We start from the raw sequence: 23,991 nt of genomic DNA on the forward strand, positions 1-23,991 counted from the left end.
ATCCTCACTATCTGAGGACCCCCGGCGCGTGGTCGCAGACCGGGCAGGGTGAAACATGTCCGCGGCGGCCGAGTCAGATTCAGGATTTGATGATGCAGGAGAAGGCGGGGGTGCCTTTTGCTAGCCCGTCGCCCGAAAGCCACCTCCACCTGGGACACAAAGGACTCCAGGACCTCCGTCAGTGCATCGATGGATGGTTGGGACCCAGAGGGCCCCGCAGCCTCAGAGAGGGGGCCAGGTGGGGAGATGTGCTCCAAAGACTCCATGAGTCACACCAGGGGGACCCCACAAAAAGTGTAAAACACTGCAAAGGGACAACCCCCACCACGCTGGCAGCACCACCCGGTCGCCAGGCACAAAGCACCAAGCAATCCTCAGTAGAGAGGAAGAGAACCCCACCAGACTCACCACCCAGCAGAAACAGGAACCTGCAGCCACCAGGATAATCTGCACTCCATGTGCAGTGATCAGGAAGTGAAAAGATCCAGGAATGAGCACCAGGGGATGAGGAGGGGCTCCCACTGCCGAAATCGCCGCCCACAGGGCTCCATTGTCATGGCTGTCGCTATTTTTAATAACAAACATGGCCACCGGACTACACAAACATGGCTGCCATGCATAGAAAAACACTGGCTACAGCAAAATGGCGGCACCACAAGGCTCCCAGGAGGGATTCCTAGGCCTTAAGGACAGGCCCAGGCAGGATGGGGGGTCCTGCCAGGAGCCACAAGCAGGTACAAACCCCCCCCCCCCACACAGCCAAGCATCCGGTAGCTGGCGTTGCACCACCCGTGGCCCCCATCGCCAGCATAGCACCCTGCCCCCACCCCAGGAGGCAGACCAGACCACCCAAACAGCCCCAGCATAAGTGGAGGGGGGGTGCCTGATGGGAAGGAGAGGAACCCAGGGGGGGTTGACCGTCCCAAGGAGGGGCCCACGTCTACCCCAAAACCCTCCAGGGGGAGAGGGGGACAGCTAATCCCCATACCAGGAACCAGGCAGGCACCGCTGCAGACAGAACCTCCTCTCTATTGAAATGGGGGGCTGTTAGCTAGGAGGTACGCTGCGACCCGGCTGTATGTGACCTTGCAAGGTGTTTAACTCACAGGCTAGCCCTCATCTGGTGGGGCTATGTCGTGGCCGACCTAGCATGGAGCTGAGGTCTGTGCGCGCTCGCTGGCCAGACTGGGGTGACCACTGGATCTAGATTATTCAGCCCGTCGCCCAGTCCGGCAGTTGATCGCAGATCTCACAGGAAAAAAGCTGGAGAAAATTTTCTATCTAAAAAGAAAAAATTGCCAGGACCAGAGATCCCAGCAAGGAACTAGGGCCTGACTAGGAAGAAAAAAAAAAACTGAGTAACTATAGCAGAGAAAAGGAGTATCCCCCCCCCCCCCGGGACTGCCCATAGGCGTAGCCAGATTCTTTTTCTGCCTAGTGTCCTACTCCTGTAGGGGGCAGTATAACCCAAAGGTCATGAAGATCAGAAACTGTGTCCGTCAATGAACGAAAGAGAAAGCTAGTTTTAAGTGGACACAGTCCTTCAAGGTTGGAATATACATATTGAGTTGGTCTTGATCTTGGATGGAAGAGAAAAGCTGGCCATACATGTTCAACTTCTCATGAACCGGCTTGTTGGAAAATTTTGTTTCAATCAGCACATGCAGACAACTGGCTGCATCACTGGTTGATGTATTCTGATGGTGGGGGGAGTCCCAACTCTCTGAAAACAATGAAAAGGTGCGGAGGATTCCTGCATCCACCTCAAGCGTGCCGATAGGTATATATTTGCAATAAGAAAAAACTATGTGCTGTCATGACCAAAAACTGAAATTAATGATTTACCTTTTCTTTGTCACTTGCTTCTCTTGCCACAGTGGAGCCCTGAGAAAAAAAAGTTTTTATTTAGAGAAATGTATACAACAAATAAATTATGAGCAAAACATACATATATTAAACAAGTAAAAAAAAAAAAGAACCCATATGTTGTTGGTTACTGGTACCAAAAAAGGGACAGACACAAAGAAATATTTTAAAAAATTATATATTTTATTAAAAACATTAAAAAGTGTGAAAACCCTAAGGGAACAATCACTATCAGGCTATATAGGCCATATCTACTTTCAATACATATATCTTTGCTGAAATGTCTTTGCTGAAATGTCCAGGAGGTTGACATGTTTCACATCTATGAGCTTTTACAGAACCTTTTATATCTTGGCAGCAAAGAAAAATAGCACATCGCTTAGGGAGTATGGCAGAGAGATGGTGGTCAAATGGAAGGTGTCAACATAAAACTTGCATAGAGTACTGGAGTTTATCTGTGACCCCTTTCTAAGTTTGAGAACAAGTTTTTATTACCAAGTACTACCACTATGGCCCTTCTTTGTCACTCTGTCAGCTTCGCAGGTTTGATGTGGACACCTCTCATTTGACCATACTCTCTATTTTTCTTTTCTGCAAAGATATAAAAAGTTCTGAAGAAGTTCATAAATGTGAAACGCGTCAACCTTTTGGACTTTTCAGCAAAGATAACTATGTATTGAATGTACATATGGCCTACATCGCCTAAAAGGGATTGTTTCCACAGGGTGGTAACACCTTTTAATATTAGTAATAAAATATATAATTTTTTACATATTTCTTTATGTTCCTGTCCCTTTTTGGTACCAGTAAAGTCCAACAACATATAGGATCCTTTTGAAGTGGCAAACAATATGAATGTGGTACACTCACAATAGTCAATCTTCCTGTTTGGTATAATAAACAGGGTTAATAGCATCTATTTGTTTTTTAGTTTTTTTTTTTTTTCATATTTATGAGCAAAAGATCAGATTATTGGAAATAAATGTTAAGAAGTTGTATGTACAGTTTGGAATTATATATATATGTACATGTGGGAAGCCATATTATCTATCCATCCATCTATCCATCCATCCATCCATCCATCTATCCATCCATCCATCTATCCATCCATCTTCTAGTGGCTTTTAAAAGTGGTACTTAAGGAAGGTTTTTTTTTTATCTAAATGCATCCCCCCCCCCTTTTCAGTCCCTTCTTCTACTTACCTGACCACCATCTCAATCCAGCAATGTGCACGAGAGCAGCGGTCCTCCCGGGTCTCTCTCTCCTCATTGGCTCACACAGCAGTGGGAGCCATTGGCTCCTGCTGCAGTCACTTACTGCCACTGGGCCAATGGGGAGGGCTCGGGGTGGGGCCAAGCTACAATCTGTGTGTGTGAATAGATAATATGGATAATCTCCATTCAGGGACAGTTCACACTTGTGCAATGTCAGACATTGCATTTGATTCGCACCACATTGCTGTGCAGATCATATGTGCTGTCTGTGCGATGCAATTTCAGACAAACTGTATGGCTAAAATCGCATCACATTTGCACCAAAATAGTGCAGGACCTTTTTTTTGGCCCATACTGGAATCGGATTGCATGGGTGTTCACACCTATGCGGTCTGATTTCTGCACCATTTCACAGTTCGCACTGCGAGGGGGTGATATTAGCTATACATTGACATCCGCAGTGGGAGCGAGCCTGCTCAAGTGCCCTTATAACAAAAGGCTTGCTTTTGGGGGCACTCAGAAGGGAGAGGAGCAAGGACCGCTGGTTTGGGGACCCAAAAAGAAGAGGCTCGGGGCCAATAGGTAAATATCACTTTAAGTGGATCTTAACACAGAGAGGCAGAGCCCCTAAAAAGGTGTCCATGGTGATTGGCTATCTCAGTGGTCACATGATTGGGAGCTGGTGGAACATGTTCCCAATGTAAATGGTGACAACTTGGATCAATGTGTTGGGAGGGTGCAGTGTGTGCGCTCTCAGCGCCAAAATGGATCCCCAGAACCACATATATGTGGCAGCCTTGTGTTAGGGTAGCCTGCCATGATGCCGCATATGTGCATTACACCAACGGGAACAGGTTTATATCTCTATGACGGTCAATAATCATACTCCAATATAAAGTATTTATGGTTTCTCTTTATGTAATAAATGAAATGGATGTATGTGACTTTTGCGTCTTTTGTTTCTGGCTCACTAGAGGTGCTCATCATCCATGCAGGACCTCTGGCCAAAACTGCCCTATTCATCAGTTACACATTTGTTGGCATAGGCAAGGAAGGCAAGTCTTCATTTTCTGCAAAAACCTGCACAGAGGGACTTCCCATTCAAAGTTATAATGATGTGCAGCGACCGTTTGGACCAACATCAGTCCCATCTCCAGCTAGGGTACTCCTGGCTTGATAAGGGACTAATATCGGACTGGTATTTGGCCAAAACGCCATTAAATTAAATTAAATATAATAAAATATATATATTATTAATAAATAAATGAAATTAAATAAATGTCATTCTATTCTACTGTAGACAACTTTGTGTTCCGCCCTCATTCATACTGAATGTGGCTTTGAAATCCCCCGATTCCAAGGCCGCATGCCAGTACTATTTGAGATGGGACTTGGCTGACCTTTTTTGCGATTTCCTACACAGATGGCTATGCAAGTTGCACTTGTAATTGCCAAAAATAGTGTGAATACTTTTTTCAAATAGGTGCACAGTCGACGTTGCACCGATTTGCACAGTTCCATTGCCGACAATAGGGTGCGACTTGTGATACAATTTGGACCTGTGTGAACAGGGGCTAAAAGAGCTATTTTTTATTTTAGAATATTGATTTAGAAGTCCCTCGGTTTCGGTTAATTGTGGAACATAAGAGGCAAATCAGTTGCAGATGAGAGAAGTAAAGCTTGGACTGCCCGTCTATGGACAGCTGTACATTGTATTGGGACTTTAGAAAATGACTTTTCAAGGAAGATCCTGAAAGTACAACCGATTGATTGGAAGATTATGCTCATTCCTGTAATTTTACAGAATTCAGTTCCAGACTGGAAATGGGGCAAATCAATATAATTCCAGGCTTGATGGCACAAAGAGTTCTGGCTGAGGAGAAAACACTTGATTTTTCCTCTACTATTATGGAACACATCAGTCACCAATCACTTACATTTTTAGTAGTTGTCTGAAATCAAATGCATAACGGGGCAAATGGTCGTAAAATACATAAATAAAATGAAAAGAAAAAATAGAAGTAAAGCAGAATTGTACTCTGGCCTTTAACGTGGCCCTGTTTTTTTTTAATTTTACAGGATAAATAGCATCTTCATAAAGTGTCTATATAAAGTTTTTCCTCTAGGCAGGCTGTATGTTTTGTTAGCAGTTCTTATTTTAAAGCGTCCAGTCAGAACACCAATTGGTGTGGCTATAAAGGTATTACAAAATCATGACATCCGTTTTAAAGCTTTTCTAACCCCAAATAACACTAATGCTTTATATTGCAGCTTACCAGTCATTGTGTTTGGTTTTTTCCCAAAAAGGTTTTCATTATGATGATCCTGCCATTAACACACTGGCACCTGTCCTAAGGTCACAATGTTCACTCCTTATATTGTATCTATTTGAGCCCACCGCTGGCTGGCAGTGTATGCACCGGTGTATGAAAATACAAAGAGCAACGCATCCACATCCACAGCCAGCCAGCCAGACACTCCTGGCAGCAAGAAGGGACTCTACTGGGCACTACCAGATGAAAGGAGGGACTCTTAGCACTCCTGAATGCAAGAGGAAACTCTGCTTGGCACTCCTGGATGTAATGGGTTACTCTGCTGGCCACACCCAGATGTAAAAGGGAATTCCGCTGGGCACTCCTGAATGCAAGGGAATACTCCGATGGGGACTCCTGGATGCAAAGAGATACTCTGATGGGGACTCCTGGATGCAAAGGGATACTCCTATGGGCACTCCTGAATGTAAAGGGATACTCCGATGGGCACTCCTGGATGCAAAGGGATACTCTGATGGAGACTCATAGATGCAAAGGGATACTCTGAAAGGCACTCCTTGATGCAAAGGGATACTCCCATGGGCACTACTGGATGCAAAGGGATACTCCGATGGGCACTCCTGGATGCAAAGGGATACTCCGATGGGCACTCCTTGATGCAAAGAGATACTCTGATGGGGACTCCTGGATGCAAAGGGATACTCTGATGGGGACTCCTGGATGCAAAGTGATACTCTGATGGGCACTCCTGGATGCAAAGGGATACTCTGAAAGGCACTCCTTGATGCAAAGAGATACTCTGATGGGGACTCCTGGATGCAAAGAGATACTCTGAAAGGCACTCCTTGATGCAAAGGGATACTCTGATGGGGACTCCTGGATGCAAAGGGATACTCCTATGGGCACTCCTGAATGTAAAGGGATACTCCGATTGGCACTCCTGGATGCAAAGGGATACTCTGATGGAGACTCATAGATGCAAAGGGATACTCTGAAAGGCACTCCTTGATGCAAAGGGATACTCCCATGGGCACTCCTGGATGCAAAAAGATACTCTGATTGGCACTCCTGGATGCAAAGGGATACTCCGATGGGCACTCCTGGATGCAAAGGGATACTCTGATGGGGACTCCTGGATGCAAAGGGATACTCTGATGGGCACTCCTGGATGCAAAGGGATACTCTGATGGGCACTCCTGGATGCAAAGGGATACTCTGAAAGGCACTCCTTGATGCAAAGAGATACTCTGATGGGGACTCCTGGATGCAAAGGGATACTCTGATGGGGACTCCTGGATGCAAAGGGATACTCTGATGGGCACTCCTGGATGCAAAGGGATACTCTGATGGAAACTCATAGATGCAAAGGGATACTCTGAAAGGCACTCCTTGATGCAAAGGGATACTCTGATGGGGACTCCTGGATGCAAAGAGATACTCTGAAAGGCACTCCTTGATGCAAAGAGATACTCTGATGAGCACTCCTGGATGCAAGGAGGGATGCTACTGGGCACTGGTGACTACATGGGGATATTCCGCTGCACACTCCTGAATGTACACAGGGTTTCATTTAATTATTTTACATTTATTCAATTATTATTTATTTAACTGATTTTTTTTTCAGCCTTCAAATATTTGTAAAATATACAGTTTGGCCCTTGTTCTGTGTGGAGACCCCTGCCCTAGAACATGAACACCCCTCATCTCCATACCATAGAGGGAGGTGAGCTGTAGTTCACATAGGAGAACTGTGAAAGCTGATAATCTTATTAGAGAGTTCAGTGCAGAGGAAGTTACAAGAACACTGGAGTTTTGGCAGGACCAAGAGGCATTTGTTTTGTACTCGAAGAAAATGCACTTAGATGTGATGGCTCCAACTGGTTTCTTTTTTTTTTTTTTTTTTTTGCAGGATAAGAACTGGAAAGCTGCAATCTAGGTTTATCCCAAGCATGTCTAAAGCCATTTACTGTTGACTGTTTCACTACCTCTGCTGAAAGTTTATTCCAAGCATCAACTACCCTTTCAGTAAAATAATACTTTTCAAGATTAGTTTTGAAATGTATATAGTTACATAGTAGGTAAGATTAAATAAATACAATAGTCCATGCAGTTCCACCTTTGTAGGTGTATGTGTGCCAGTGTTAATCATTTCCCATATCCCTGTGTGTTGTGTTATTCAGGATGCACATCCAAGAGTCTTTTAAAAATATCAATACTCTCCGCTGACACCACCAATTGTGGAAGAGAGTTCCACATTTTCACCCCGACAGTGAAAACCCCCTGAGCAGCTTAAGGTTAAACCGCTTCTCGTCCAAGCTGTGTGGTCCCTCCAGTTAGTTTGAGGTCATGTCCCCGTGTTCTTGATTTTGGTTTAATATTTAAAAAAAACTGCCCTCCTGAACCTTATTTACCCCCTTGATGTATTTAAAGGTTTCAATCATGTCTCCCCTTTCCTCCAGACTGTACATATTAAGTCCCTGACGTTGCTCTCAATAGGTTTTATCCCCCAGACCTTTCACCATTTTTGTTACCCCCTCTCTGATTCTTTTTTTATCAATATCTTTGTGTAAGTGAGGTCTCCAGAATTGGACACAGTATTCTAAATGAGGTCTCACTAAAGATCTATATAGGGGAATCAGAACCTCCTTCCTTCTGCTGGTGATCCCTCTATAGATACATCCTAGAATTCTTGTCTTATAGCCCTTACTAATCCAACTATCATAATTCCCTGTATAAAGACAAAGGCACAAGGACACTTCATTATCTCAATTATGTAAATGTCTCTACCTTCAAGTCGTATTTCCTATACACAGACAGACGGTGACTAAAGACGTTCCTTGTGACAATCATGTATGTCTCTACGCCATCTACATTTAACCGGTACATGCCCAGGAACTGAGGGAGAAGCGTGTTCCCATGACACTCCACAATGAACTGCAAAGAAAGAAAATGCAAGATAAAATGCATTCATTTATAAAATAACATTGCTTGGTGTCTGAATTACAAGATGGCACAATATTCTGAAAAATGGTACACAATAGAAAACTGTTACATACATAATACATAGGAAACATGCTGGGAAGTCAGTGCACCAGCTCCCAGCGGTTGATCACTGTTATTTGACATTGATCACCGGGCATAGGTTTGCTGTGAAAATTGTTATCAAATCAAATCTGCCTGACTGAGGACCTTACTATCAAGAGCAAGACAGAGACAATCTACTACTCTGTCCCAGGGGCTTTGGTATGAAAAGTGTGCCAACAAAAAAGCTCCTCAATGCCCCTTGACACCAATCAGAATCCTAATGGTTACTATGGAAGCTGACTGATTGCTATGGATATCACAAATTGTTCTTGCACGTTTGTCAGTCCCTTTTGTAGATGTCCTCAAAATATTTCAAATAATATCACCTAAAGTAGAACTATAGGCAAAACCTTTTTTTTTCTATTTGGGATTGATCAAGGGAGGGATATGACCCGTCAGATTTTCTTTTTGCCATCTGTGTCCCATTGTGGAGATTTCTCTTCACTTCCTGTCCCATAGCCAAAACAGGAAGTGAACAGACAGGGGTTATAATCCCTCTCCACTCTGTTCAAAGTTTTAAAAAAAAAAAAGTTTTGCCTTTAGTTATACAATAAAATGTTGCAACATTTTTTTAGATAAAGGAAGGAAGGGTTATTACTGCTGCAATTGTTTTTGCCGTTCCTGTCCTATTGCCAACAGGAAGTCAGAGGAAAGCCGAAATGGGGGAATCCTGGGGTGTCACTAGAACCAGTGTCCTCATTGGACGATTTCCCCACTGGTACTGTTTTAATGCCAACCCAAAATTTGGGATTTTCTTTTTGGCCCCTTTCACACTTATGCAACGCGATTTTACCGCGATTTTGACGCAATTTTGAAAGCAATGGCTATGGCTCAAAACGCAATCAAATCGTGGCAAAGTAGTGCAGGAACTACTTTGAAGTCGGTGCGACTTCAAAACGCACTGATATGAATGGGGCTCATTGAAACTAATGGAAAACTACTTGTCATGCGATTTTGCGGTCCAAAATCATGGGACAAGTCGCACTAGTGTGAAAGGGGCCATACTTGCACAGGATAAATAGAGAGGGAGAGAGACAGCAAAAACAAAAACAAACTGACAGGTGTCCTAATTCCTCTCCACTCTTTGCAAAACTAACATTTATTTTACCTTTAGGGACACTTTAAAGGAGTTGTAAAGCCAGAAGGTTTTTTATTTTAATGCATTCTGTGCATTAAGATAAAAAGCCTTCTGTGTGCAGCAGCTACCCTTTGCCCCCCTAACACTTACCTGAGGTCACTCTCTGTCCACGAGTGTGTCAGCCATCTGAGATTCTCCCTCTTGATTGGCTGAGACATAGCAGCAATGCCAATGGCTGCCGCTGCTGTTAATTAAAGTCAGCTAGCCAATCAAGAGAGAGAGGGAGAGGGGCCGGGTTGGGGCTCTGTGTCTGAAAGGACACACAGAGCTATGACTCAGCTTGGGTGCCCCCCATAGCAAGCTGCTTGCTGTGTTGCTGTGGGGGCACTCAACAGGAGGGAGGGGCCAGGATCACAGAAGAGGGACCCGAGAAGAGGAGGATCTGGGCTGCTCTGTGCAAATCCACTGCAACAGAGCAGGTGAGTATGACATGTTTGTTATTTTTATAGGGGAAAAAAAAAGAGACTTTACATTTACATTTAAGGTCCCATGCAGACAGGCGGTTTGGCCTACGTGCATCAAATCCTGAGTGGTATTCACAGGCCATATGCATTCAAGGAAATATGCCCAGGACACAGGAGTTCTATGTTCGAGTCATAGGTCTATGAACACATATGACCCTGGTACAGTGTCCAACCACTGCAAATTTCAACTGCCATAGGTTTCTGGCAGCTGGGCACCTGTGCCTCCCATCAAAGCACCAGGATTTGATGCACATGGGCCAAACTGTCCTACGTACATATAGCCTAAAACATATCGAACCTTAAAAATGGAAATGAAACATACTGCACCTCATCAGCCCTTAGATGCGGTGGCTGCATTCATTTTCAATTTTCAGTGTTTTTATCCTCCCTATTATTTGTAAATCCTGTGAATTACATACTTCCAGTCCTTTCACATATACCCTCTTTGCATTTAAGGAAGGAGTCATGGTTGTTACACAGGGTTGATTTCAAACATGTCTGCCAGTTTTCATTTCCATTAATTAAATGATGATGGAATTAGTAGTGCAGCCTCATCAGCGTCCACCAGTGCAGCCTCATCAGCGCCCACCAGTGCAGCCTCATCAGCGCCCACCAGTGCAGCCTCATCAGCGCCCACCAGTGCAGCCTCATCAGCGCCCACCAGTGCAGCCTCATCAGCGCCCACCAGTGCAGCCTCATCAGCGCCCACCAGTGCAGCCTCATCAGCGTCCACCAGTGCAGCCTCATCAGCGTCCACCAGTGCAGCCTCATCAGCGTCCACCAGTGCAGCCTCATCAGCGTCCACCAGTGCAGCCTCATCAGCGTCCACCAGTGCAGCCTCATCAGCGTCCACCAGTGCAGCCTCATCAGCGTCCACCAGTGCAGCCTCATCAGCGTCCACCAGTGCAGCCTCATCAGCGTCCACCAGTGCAGCCTCATCAGCGTCCACCAGTGCAGCCCCATCAGCGTCCACCAGTGCAGCCCCATCAGCGTCCACCAGTGCAGCCTCATCAGCGTCCACCAGTGCAGCCTCATCAGCGTCCACCAGTGCAGCCTCATCAGGGTCCACCAGTGCAGCCTCATCAGGGTCCACCAGTGCAGCCTCATCAGGGTCCACCAGTGCAGCCTCATCAGGGTCCACCAGTGCAGCCTCATCAGGGTCCACCAGTGCAGCCTCATCAGGGTCCACAAGTGGAGAAAAATTACTTTTTTAAAACAGAAACTAAGAAAAACATTATTTTTTCTTTGTTTAGAAAAAATAAAACCCAGTGGTGATTAAATACCACCAAAAGAAAGCTCCATGTGTCGAAAAAAAAATTAATAAAAATTTTGTTTGGGTAAGGAATTGCATGACAGCGCAATTGTCACTCAAAGTGGGACAGCGCTGAAAGCTGGCCTGGGCAGGAAGGGGGGTTAAAGTGCCCAATAGGCAGGAAAGTGGTTAAAGAAGAGAGATGACATTGTTTTTTTCTGTCCAGTAGGCCTCATGCACACAGGACATAAAAAAAAAAAAAAAAAAAAAAAAAGACGCTGCTTTTACAGGCTTTTGACTTTTTTTTTTTTCAGCCTGTAAATGCAACTCTATGTTAGTCTATGTGGCCATGTACACACAGGCATTTACAGGCGTATTAGAAGCTGAAAAAAACACTGCCAGCTCGTTCAGCAGAGCAGCTTTTGCTCAGACAAAACATGGGCCTAAATACGTGTAAATGCTACGTGCATTTAGCGCTTGAGCGTTCATTCCATTGGCCAGAATAAACTAATATTGTCCCCAATGTAATCAATAAACACCCAAACGCTTAATGCGCCTAAACACGTGTGCAAAACGTGGCATTAGGCACATTTTTTAAGCTGCTTTTTACCTACCAGAGACAAAAGGTATCCAGGGGTGGAAAAAAATGTCCTGTGTGCACCAGAGCTTGGGCTCACAGGAAGTGACAAGGACATGGCAGTCCTGGAAAGATCCAAAGCTATTTTCTGTATTTGCTGAAAATGTTTTTGGCCAGGTAAAAAGAAACAAATACAACCACCACCTCCAATAAGGGAGAGACGGTAAGCGGATATAGATTACATTTCTGTTCTTCAAGTCACTTGAAAGCCTTCCAAATGTAACTATATGAGTCCCAAAAGCAAATACAAAACCCCCCAGTCACAAAGAGGTTAAATATTGTGGACAACTGAGCTCACATAAAACACGTGCTGGTAAAACTTTAACGTGATCAGTGGCATGTGGTTATGTGCTGGCCTATTTTATCTTAGAGCGGAAGGCAGCGGATGAGCCCACAGATGATAGAATCAGCACATTTTCCATTTTAAATGCGCTCAGCGGGGGCTCCGAGAGCTTATTAAAGAGCCTCCAAGTTTCCACAGCACACAACAAGCTTAGCTGGTTTCAATCTGTAGTTTGGTTTAATATGTATTATTTATAATTCAAGAGAGCTTTATCTGAGTCCATTTAACAAATGGCTACATCTGAGCCAGCGGTGCTTCCAAGTAATCTCAAAATGCAGGTAATGATAGCTATACAAATGTGCTGAAAGTTGGAGGCCTAGAATACAAGCAAAATCCCAAAACCACCTATCAATCCACAAGGTCAAGCAAAGTTCTCTATAAAAAATTCTACTTCCTCAAAAGGTAATGTTGGGGTGAAGTGGCAGTGCCTATGCATAACCCACTCTCCCAGGCAGGCATACCTACCAGCTATGCTCCTTCACTGCCAGCACTGCCGAAGCCTTTGTTAAACCAAGACTCCGGGCAACTAAAAAATGATCCCTTGCACTAAGCTGCATCCGCACTTTAAGAGTTAATTTCTCCTTTAGGTCTAGGGCAGTAATGGCGAACCTTGGCACCCCAGATATTTTGGAACTACATTTCCCATTATACTCAACTACACTGCAGAATGCATGAGCATCATGGGAAATGTAGTTCCAAAACATCTGGGGTGCCAAGGTTCACCATCACTGGTCTAGGGGAACAGTAAACTAGGATTTACTTACCAGATCCCTTGTTCCTCCCTCTCTCCTAGCTGGTCCCCACAGTGTCTTCTCCCCCACATTCTACCAGTCTAAGGTTCTGACATCATCAAGACCAAAAGAGGGCCCATAGTCCTGCACTCAACGCGTTGACGCCAAGGGATAGTCTAACGCTGGATTGAGGGGAAGCCTAATTTGCCAGAGGAGCGGGGGGATCAAGTAAAAGTGTTTTTCCTCTCCACTAGACAAAATGTAGAATTCATTTTAAATTTTCCCAGAGTTGGGCTTTAAAGGAGTGGGGCTTCCAGGTATGAGGAGAAAGTGACCTTTGCCACAAGACAGCGCTCAGGCCTGAGGGACTAATCACTAGTCCCAAACACTGTTGCATGAAGTGGCGCCATGACGTCATTCCCTTGTCTAAGCTCCCACACCAGCCAACACAGGAGCCTGGAAGGGTTGGGATGCTGCAGCTGGGTAATTGCAGTATACACGTCTAGGTGGACAGGATATTTTATAAGGAGACACTGTCACTTTGCCTTGAATGACAAAGGCTATAACCATCCTACTTCTTTTTTGTTTTTTCTGCCCAATATGGAGATTTTCCCAATGTCTGTAGCTGTGATGCCCGTACAATGGAAGGGGGCGGGTCGTCACCGGGAACAGTAAGGCCAGGGCAGCAATTAAAACCTCAGACGTTCCAATCCTTCCCTTCTCTACTAAAAATTTAATTTTGCCACATTTTGATGTGAAATTTCTCATCACTATGTCTGGATAGGAAATTTCTATCTTAAGCAGGGTACACACTAGTAGAAAATCTGCCGAAAATTCCCGTCCGAGGTAAAATCGTCCGATTTTCGGCTAGTGTGTACACAACTTTCAGCAGCCGATGCCGACATTTTCAACGAAAAAAAAATGGAGGGACAAACACCAAAATTTTTTTCGTCCGTCCCCAGACAACCGATTTTCGTTTAATGTATATGCAGTACGTCCGTGAAAAATCGGATACGAAAGACCGCGCAAGATCTGAAGTCGCTGACAACCCGGAAGTCTAGGAACAAATGTGCCAAAAAAAAAGAAAAATCGGACGAGAAATTTCGTGAACATTTATGCACTGTCGACTAAAAACGGTAATGAACGCTGAGAAGACAGAGAAAAATCGGAGGATATTTCGTCTGATTTTCGTAAAGTGTGTACGGCCCTTTAGGGACAAACCATGACAAAAAAAAAATCTGACAGTTGCTCTAAAAGGCTGGCCATAAATTAGGACATTTCTTTGCTTCAGCTACGGGTTGAAGGAAAGAAAATTGCTCGCTTCCCCCATCAACACTGAATCTCTCCTGCTGAGCTACTGTATTCTGACAGCAGGAGGTTTCTCCGCCATCAGAACACAATGAGCCCTGCTGGCAGTATAGCCGCTGGCAATGATCTCATGAAAAAAAACAACAGCCTGCCCATAGATGGATCGAAATTCTGACCGTTTTTGATTGGTCTATAGCTGGCTCAACTCTTTCACACTATGTACAAACAATAAAAAGTTGGACTGCCTGGAGTTAAGGTTTAAAATTCAACACATGTAGAACTCTGTATTCAGTTGTTCCAGTGCCGTCTTTTTTCTAAGGGGATCTGCTATTTTTGAAGTGATGTCATGGATGGGTAGACCTTGTTTTAGGGTATTTTTAGTTCTGGGGGAGAAGGGCCGTCCTTTACCTGGTGGTACCTCTTCATGATGTTGTGCATCTCTGCCACATCTTCACTTGTAATGGTTTTGACGATGTACCTCTTGTCACAGGAAGTATGGAAGCGTGCGCCGCTGCGTGCTTGGGAATCATTGGCTAGAGGAGCACATCTTGTCAGGGAATTCTGAAAATGAGACAAACGCAGGCTAGTAAGTGAAAAGAAATGTTTTGCTCAAAAGGGAAAATCAGAGTCATTTGCTCATCTTACTGGAGAAAAAAGTTTTACAGATATCATGTTTTTTTGTTGTTATAGTCTGCAGGTCACTAAATGCAACGTAATCAGAAAAAAGCATTCTCTCTTCTTTTTATAGCACAGTAAAACATTTGGAATTTAAACAATATACAGTGCAATTACAATGTTACAAAATTACATTATAAAAAAAAAATATTTATACAATTATATGTACACTCCTCACATTTTTGTAAATATTTTATTCTATTTTTTCATGTGATGTGACGGGCAACAGCTCTGGTGGACATTCCTGCAGTCAGCATGCCAATTGCACGCTCCCTCAATAATTGCGACATCTGTGGCATTGTGCTGTGTGATAAAACTACACATTTTATTGTGGCCTTTTATTGTGGCCAGCCTAAGGCACATCTGTGCAAGGTGTGAGGTGGATGGATTACATCGGCAAAGGAGAAGCGCTCACTAACACAGATTTAGACAGATTTGTGAACAATATTTGAGAGAAATAGGCCTTTTGTGTACATAGAAAAAGTCTTAGATCTTTGAGTTCAGCTCATAAAAAATGGGGGCAAAAACAAAAAAGTGTTGCGTTTATAATTTTTTTTCAGTGTGCATTTTAAATTTTATATATATATATATATATATATATATATATATATATATATATATATACACACACACACACATACATATATATATACATATATACACACACATATATATATATACACACACACATATATATATACATATATACACACACAGTATCTCACAAAAGTGAGTACACCCCTCACATTTTTGTAAATATTTTATTATATCTTTTCATGTGACAACACTGAAGAAATTACACTTTGCTACAATATAAAGTAGTGAGTGTACAGCTTGTATAACAGTGTAAATTTGCTGTCCCCTCAAAATAACTCCACACACAGCCATTAATGTCTAAACCGCTGGCAACAAAAGTGAGTACACCCCTAAGTCAAAATGTCCAAATCGGGCCCAAAGTGTCAATATTTTGTGTGGCCACCATTATTTTCCTGCACTGCCTTAACCCTCTTGGGCATGGAGTTCACCAGAGCTTCACTCCTCCATGATGACATCACAGAGCTGAAAACCAGCCAGTATCTGATGTGACCACCATTTGCCTCACGCAGTGAAACACATCTCCTTTGCATAGAGTTGATCAGGTTGTTGATTGTGGCCTGTGGAATGTTGGTCCACTCCTTCAATGGCTGTGCGAAGTTGCTAGATATTGGCAGGACCTGGAACACGCTGTTGTATATGCAGATTCAGAGCATCCCAAACATGCTCAATGGGCGACATGTCCGGTGAGTATGCTGGCCATGCTAGAACTGGGAGGTTTTCAGCCTCCAGGAATTGTGTACAGATCCTTGCAACATGGGGCTGTGCATTATCATGCTGCAACATGAGGTGATGATCATGGATGAATGGCACAACAATGGGCCTCAGGATCTCGTCACGGTATCTCTGTGCAATCAAAATGCCATAACAAAATGCACCTGTGTTCGTTGTCCATAACATATGCCTGTCCAAACCATAACCCCACCGCCACCATGGGCCACTCAATCCACAACGCTGACGTCAGCAAACCGCTCGCCCACATGACGCTATACACACTGACTGCCATCTGCCCTGTACAGTGAAATCCGGGATTCATCCCTGAAGAGAACTCCTCTCCAAAGTTCCATAGAATGTGAGCATTTGCCCACTCAAGTCGGTTACAACGACAAACTGCAGTGAGGGCGAGACCCAGATGGAGCATGCAGATGAGCTTCCCTGAGAAGGTTTCTGATAGTTTGTGCAGAAATTCTTTGCTTATGCAAACCGATTGTTGCAGCAGCTGTCCGGGTGTCTGGTCTCAGATGATCTTGGAGGTGAAGATGCTGGATGTGGAGGTCCTGGGCTGGTGTGGTTACACGTGGTCTGCGGTAGTGAGGCCGTTTGGATGTACTGCCAAATTCTCTGAAGCACCTTTGGAGACGGCTTATGGTAGAGAAATGAACATTCAATTCACGGGCAACAGCTCTGGTGGACATTCCTGCAGTCAGCATGCCTCCTCAAAACTTGGGACATCTGTGTATACCATATATACGGTATATTAGGAACTGGGAACAAGACTTGACTTAACCAAAATCTCCTGTGGAGGCTACTTAGGTGCTCCACACATGGTGCTCCCAAATTGAGATCCCTTTGACCCAGCATTTTGGTCTTATCCAAACTCTCTCATTTCACTAACCAAGAAGGTCGTAGAACAGCTCTTCTACACCTCTCTATCCCAGGCCTCACTAATCCCAAACAAAAAATTTGCTACCGTCCTTTTTATAGCAACTAAACCAACTATCTTCAGAAGTTAGACGAAACCTATGGCTGCCTTACAAGAAGCTAAAGTATACCTAAAAGGCAAAACTTTTTTTTTTAGTTTTGGACAGAGTGGAGAGGGATTAGTACAATTATTTGGCTTTTAACGCTGTCTGTGCCCCCGTTCCCCCCTCTCTATTTGTCCTGTTTACCATTATTGAAAGTGAAAGTAAATGAAAATCCCAGATTTTGGATTATCCCAAGAAACGTAATAGAGGGGAAATCTCCCAATGGGGACCCTAGTTCTCGTAACCTGGGGGTCCCCCCAAGGAATTCCCTTAAGTTGCAGGGATTTCCTCTCACTTCCTGTTTTGGCTATGGGACAGGAAGTGAAGAGAAATCACCCTAGTGGGACACAGATGTAAAAAAAAAAAATCCGACAGGGTTTATGACCCTCCCTTACTCTATCCAAAAAGATAAAAAAATGTTTTGTCTATAGTTCTATTTTAAAACGGGTATGAATGTGCTTCTTGCTAATAAGAAACGTTCTAGTATCCTCACTAAAATGTCTGAAAGCCTGGGAACCCTGGCTTGGATTTGTCCTTCCAACCCTAAGGCCCCTTTCACACAGGCGGACCGTTCAGATCCGCCTGTCCGTTTTTTTTGGCGGATCTGAACGGTCCCCCCATGCATTCCTATGGGGGGTCGGATGTCAGCGGAGACATGTCCGCTGACATCCGACCCGATCCGATCTGTCAAATCTGGACAGATGGTCCTTTCCCATCCGATTTCCTCCATAGAGATGCATGGGGAACTGACAGCTGTGTCTTCGCACACAGCGCAGAGACACAGCTGTCATCCTGCTGCTCAGCGGGGAATCAGCGGCTCGATCCCCTGCTGAGAAAAACGTAATCCATCTGACGGACGGATAGTGTGAAAGTAGCCTAAATCTATCTAGCATCAGGTGCCCATAATTGTGTTATTTTGCCTACTGTTACAGGCTCTTGGTGACTGTTAGACCTTTTTTTTTCCACTTTCTCTTTTCTAATATTCCTTCCTATAATAACCCTTTCCCTTACCCAATCCCCTCACCCATCCCCCAAAGGTCTCTACTATCTACAATAAAGATTGTATGCAGGTCATGTAATTTGGATCACCTTTTCAGGTGTGCAGAAGGTTTTGCATTATGCTCCAACTACTCACACTAGTCTCCCATAACCCTGGATGCTGTACTTTTTTCTTATAATCCTCTATTTTTCTGACAGTTTGGTACAGCCCCTGCGTGGGCAAAACTATTTCTCTGTAAAAACTCCTACAGTGCTATATGTTCTGCCGGTGGGGAGCGTTCCCTGCTGTGCAGAACACAATGATCACTGCTGGAGGTGATCACATGACAAAAAACTGAAGTCAAACAATGGATTGACTTCAGTGCAATTAGCCTACTCATAGATGGATCAAATCTTAGCCAGTCCCTCCTGTACCGGCCGAGACTTGATCTATGGCCAGCTTTAAAGAGTAAAAGAGATTTAAATTGGTGACTTCTTGTCCAACAATTACACAAAGAATTCTGCAGTCACTAATCGTCTGGGTTAAGGCCCCTTTCACACGGGCGATCCGATCTGCCTGTCAGGTTTTCAGGCGGATCTGATCGGATGCTCCATGCATCCCTATGGGGCAGCGGATGTCAGTGGTGACATGTCCGCTGACACCCGCTGCTATCCAATCCTGTCCGTGAAATCCAGACGGATGGAAACCCTTTTTTTCATCCGTCTGGAGGATCGGATCGGATGAGAACAGACAGGCGGTCCATTCTCATTCAATATCCCCAGAGGACAGCGGGGATCTGACAGCTCCATCTCTGCACACAGAGTGGAGACAGAGCTGTCATCCACCTGCTCAACGGGGATCGCCGGATCGATCCCCCGCTGAGCAGAACGACTGTCTAGTGTGAAAGGACCCTAAGATTGAAGCTAACACAGAGCAATAGTCGTGCACATCTCCTATTTACACTCACCAGCCACTTTATTAGGTACACCTGTTCAATTACTTGGTAACACAAATTGCTAATCAGCCAATCACATGGCAGCAACTCAATGCATTTGGACATCTAGACATGGTGAAGACAACTTGCTGAAGTTAAAACTGAGCATCAGAAGGGGATTTAAGTGACTTTGAACGTGGCATGGTTGTTGGTGCCAGATGGGCTTGTCTGAGTATTTAAAAAATTGCTGATCTACTGGGATTTTCACGCACAACCATCTCTCGGGTTTACAGAGAATGGTCCTAAAGAAAAAAAAAATAAAATATCCAGTGAGCGAAAGCTGGGTGGATGAAAATGCCTTGTTGATGTCAGAGGAGAATGGGCAGACTGGTTCAAGATAATAGAAAGGAAACAGTAACTCAAATACCCACTCGTTACAACCAAGATATGCAGAATATCATCTCTGAACGCACAACACATCGGACCTTGAAGTAGATGGGCTACAGAAGGTGCAGCAGCAGACCATGCTGGGGGCCACTCTTGTCAGCTAAGAACAGGAAATTGAAGCCACAAAAAATGGGACAATAGAAGATTGGAAAAACGTTGCCTGGGGTTTCGATTTCAGCAGCTGACATTCAGATGGTCGGGTCAGAATTTGGCATAAACATAAAAGCATTGATCCATCCTGCCTTGTATCAATGGTTCAGGCTGGAGGTGTAATGGTTTGGGGGATATTTTCTTGGCACACTTTGGGCCCCTTAGAACCAATTGAGCATCATTTAAATGCCACGGCCTACCTGAGTATTGTTGCTGCCCATGTCCATCCCTTTATGACTACAGTGTACCCATCTTCTGATGACTCCTTCCAGCAGGATAATGCCCCATGTCACAAAGCTCCGATCATCTCACCACTGGTTTCTTGAACATGACAATCAGGTCACTGAACTCCAATGGCCTCCACACTCACCACATCTCAATCCAAATAGAGCAGGTTTGGGATGTGGTGGAATGAGCAATTCATATCATTGATGTGCAGCCGACAAATCTGCGATCATGTCATATGGACCAAAATCTCTGAGGAATGTTTCCATGAATAAATAAGGCAGTTCTGAAGGCAAAATGGGGTCCAACCCGGTACTAGCAAGGTGTACCTAATAAAGTGGCCGGTGAGTATATATATATATATATATATACATATATACACATACATATATATATATATATATACACATACATATATATATATATATATATATATATATATATATATACACATACATATATATATATATATATATACACATACATATATATATATATATATATATATATACACATACATATATACACACATACATATATACATATATACACACATACATACATACATACATACATATATATATATATATATATACACATACATACATACACACATACATATATATATATATATATATATACACATACATACATACACACATACATACATATATATATATATATATATATATATATATATATATATATATACACACATACATACATATATATATATATATATATATACACACATACATACATACATATATATATATATATATATATATATACACACATACATACATACACATATACATATATATATATATATATATACACACACACACATATATACACACACAGTACAGGTATAGTTACTTTGATACACATTTTCTGTAAAATATTATATTAGCGGTTCCATCATTAAACTAGCTTTTTTTGTGTTGTACTTACTGCTGTTTTATATTCAATTCTATGCATTTATTCTAAACTCTTCAAGCATAAGTGTTCATAAACAACAAAAGTGGCAATTGATGTTTACAGATAATGAATATAGCATTTTTAAATTAATGTAATTTTAACTCAATCCAAGTAAGATGCATGGTGTGTACTTAACATTTGTTCTACTTCTACAGCTGTATTAGCGAGTCTATAAATATTCATATACCATTAAGTGCAGCACAATCAGCCTTCTGTGCTCAGCCAATGTAAGGTCTGTAATGACGGGAGGACAGGTTAGCCGCAAGGACTGACTGGCCTTTGTCTACCCTTAGATGTCCACTAGGTGGCAGGTGAGCACCTTTTTGGACTTGGTAAGACATGAAAGAAACCTTGTCTACAGCATTGCCAGCAGGCATGAAAACAGACAGGTCATGGGGGCTCAGAGTAAAGTAAATACATATAAAACGCCTTTATGATTCCTGAGTATTACTGATTATACTTCCCTCTGCCCTAGCTTTTTGTCAACACAGGGACACTTGTAAACTAAGTGCACCCTTAAAGGGAAAAAAAAAAAAATCTATACCCACTTGAGCTCCACAAGGTTTTCTTTTTTAACCACTTCTGGACCGGAAGATTTTCCCCCTTAATGACCAGGCCATATTTTGAGATTAGGCACTGTGTTAATTTAACGGACAATTGCACAGTCGTGCAACACTGTACCCAAATAAAATAAAATGTATGTCCTTTTTTTCCCCACAAACAGAGCTTTCTTTTGGTGGTATTTGATCACCTCTGCGGTTTTTATTTTTTGCGCTATAAACAAAAGAGTGACAATTCTGGAAAAAAAAAACAATATTTTTCACAATCTGCTATATAACATTCTCAAAAAAATTTAAAAATCACTTTTTTTTAACATTTTAAGACAATTTGTTTTCTGCTATATATTTTTGGTAAAAAAAAAAAAAAATAGCAATAAGCGTATTTTGATTGGTTTGTGCAAAAGCTATCGAGTCTACTAACTACGGGAAAGATTTATGTAATTTTTATTGTTTTTTTCACTAGTAATGGCGGCGATCTGCGATTTTTAGCAGGACTGCGACATTGCGGCAGACAGATCAGACACCTGACATTTTTGACACTTTTGGGGGGGGGGGGGGGGGACCAGTGACATTACTACAGTAATCAGTGCTAAAAATATGCACTGTTACTGTAATAATGACACTGGCAGGGAAGGGGTTAAATGTGAGCCATGGGGAGTGATTCTGTGGGGGGGGGGGGTGGCTTGTGAAATGATCATAGAGACCTGTGTTCCTATATAGAAGGATCACAGGGGCTCTGTGATCATTCCAGGGAGAAGAACATTCAGCTGTGTTTACAACAGCTGACCGTTCTTCTCGGTCAGCGGGAAACGATCGAAGGGTGTCAGACGGCAATCGGAGCCACCTGCCCCGTGCATCGGCTTCCCTGCTGCCGAGTGGGGGCAGGAGCACACTGCCAGCGGCGCGCGCTCCCCCCCTAGCTGCAGGCATGTGACAGATGTAGATAGATTTACGTCGGTTTGCGCAGAGGGGCCCGCACTGCCGCAGTAAAAAGGCGGCGGGCGGTCTGGAAGGGGTTAATTTGAAAAACCATGTTTATTTGTAAGTAAAGCATAATAGCATGGTACATCTCATATAACCCAGAAGATATATGAAAAAGGTTGAGGTTCAACAATGTTACAACAGTGGTAGCTATATATGTGTTATTTCACAACAATGGTAGCTATACATGTGTTATTTCCATTGATATTTACAAAGCATGGAGAACATAGTTAAATTCATGATACTCAATATTTGGTCCCTTAAAAATGTGTTAAGCTGGTATTGTTCTATACTTCACAATGGAGGTTCAGCTAGGTGCCTCCTATATTTGTTATGTGTCTTGTTCAAGAGCTCAATCATTACAGGTGGCGGGTTGTTCCAAACTTTGTTGGGTTTGGCTGGGCAGCCTCTGTGGAGATATATCATCTTTTTGTATGGGAGGATGGAGTTTATGTCTGCTATCCATGTCTGCAAGGTAGGGGGGTTAACTTGCAACCAGGACCGGGCTATACATTTTCGGGCGCTGAAAAGAGTTTTGTGTAATAATGTGTCAAAAAACGTATCTACATTAAATGTCAGGGAGTAGTAATAATATGCATGGGTTGGGGTCTAATTGGAGAGGTGAGCCCATGCAGTCATGTAGAAAAGTTACAACTTGTATCCAGTAAGCCTGAATATCTGGACATGTCCAAATTAAATGTAAGAACGTATCTGGCTGTCTGCTACATCTGGGGCATTGTGGGCTATAGTCCAAGAGATATTTGTAAATTCTTAGTGGGGATCGATTGACATAACTGTACATTATACAAAAAGCCTAACGATCAGAAAGTCTGGGTGAAGATAGCTTGGGGCCTTCTAGAATGTCGTCCCAATCTGTCTCATCTAACGGGCCAATTTCCCCTTTCCAGCGGGCTTGAGCCCTTAACCACCCCATTGACAATCACGGTACGTAGTTCAAGATATAGTGCAGATATCAACTTGATTTGGTTGTCCCCGGTGATTATGTCTAGTAAGAGTAGTTTAGGTATAGTAGGGACTTGATCTGGAAATTGGGCCTGAAGAGCGCAACGTAATTGGAGATATCGGAATAAGGGAGTTTAAATTCCTCCTTCAGGGATTGAAATAATTTCACTCTGGTGGCGCAAAGTACCTGATGTAAATGTATCACTCCCCTTGGGGCCCATAGGTCAACATCTGGGATAGATGCCAATTCCCGTAGGTGGGGATTGTGCCACAACGGGGTATGGGCGTGGCTTCTATTTTTTGGAGGGCTATTTCCCAGATGCGTCTGTGGTGGGAAGCATAGAGTCACGGGTGCTTGCTGAGACTAGGTGTCCCCAGCCTCGAAAGATCACCTGTAGGGGGCAATGTGTGGCATGGTTTGGCTGTATATAGATAAGCGTTTGATA

The 23,991-nt window shown here is 43.4% G+C and overlaps 1 protein-coding gene across 1 annotated transcript in view; it reads right to left on the bottom strand.

Moving 5' to 3' along the window:
• The window catches only part of LOC309555875 (phosphatidylinositol 5-phosphate 4-kinase type-2 alpha), a 256,610-nt gene that overhangs the window by 29,821 nt on the left and 202,798 nt on the right, over positions 1-23,991 (bottom strand). Inside the window, exons 6-8 of the mRNA XM_082258043.1 lie at positions 14,720-14,872; positions 8,142-8,288; positions 1,846-1,884 (exon numbers count right to left, since the gene is read on the bottom strand). Of these exons, the coding sequence (XP_082114169.1) occupies positions 1,846-1,884; positions 8,142-8,288; positions 14,720-14,872 (339 nt within the window). The remainder of the gene's footprint in view (positions 1-1,845; positions 1,885-8,141; positions 8,289-14,719; positions 14,873-23,991) is intronic.

This window comes from Pelophylax lessonae (assembly GCF_965119305.1).
Source record: "Pelophylax lessonae genome assembly, chromosome: 5".
Taxonomy (NCBI): Eukaryota; Metazoa; Chordata; class Amphibia; order Anura; family Ranidae; genus Pelophylax; species Pelophylax lessonae.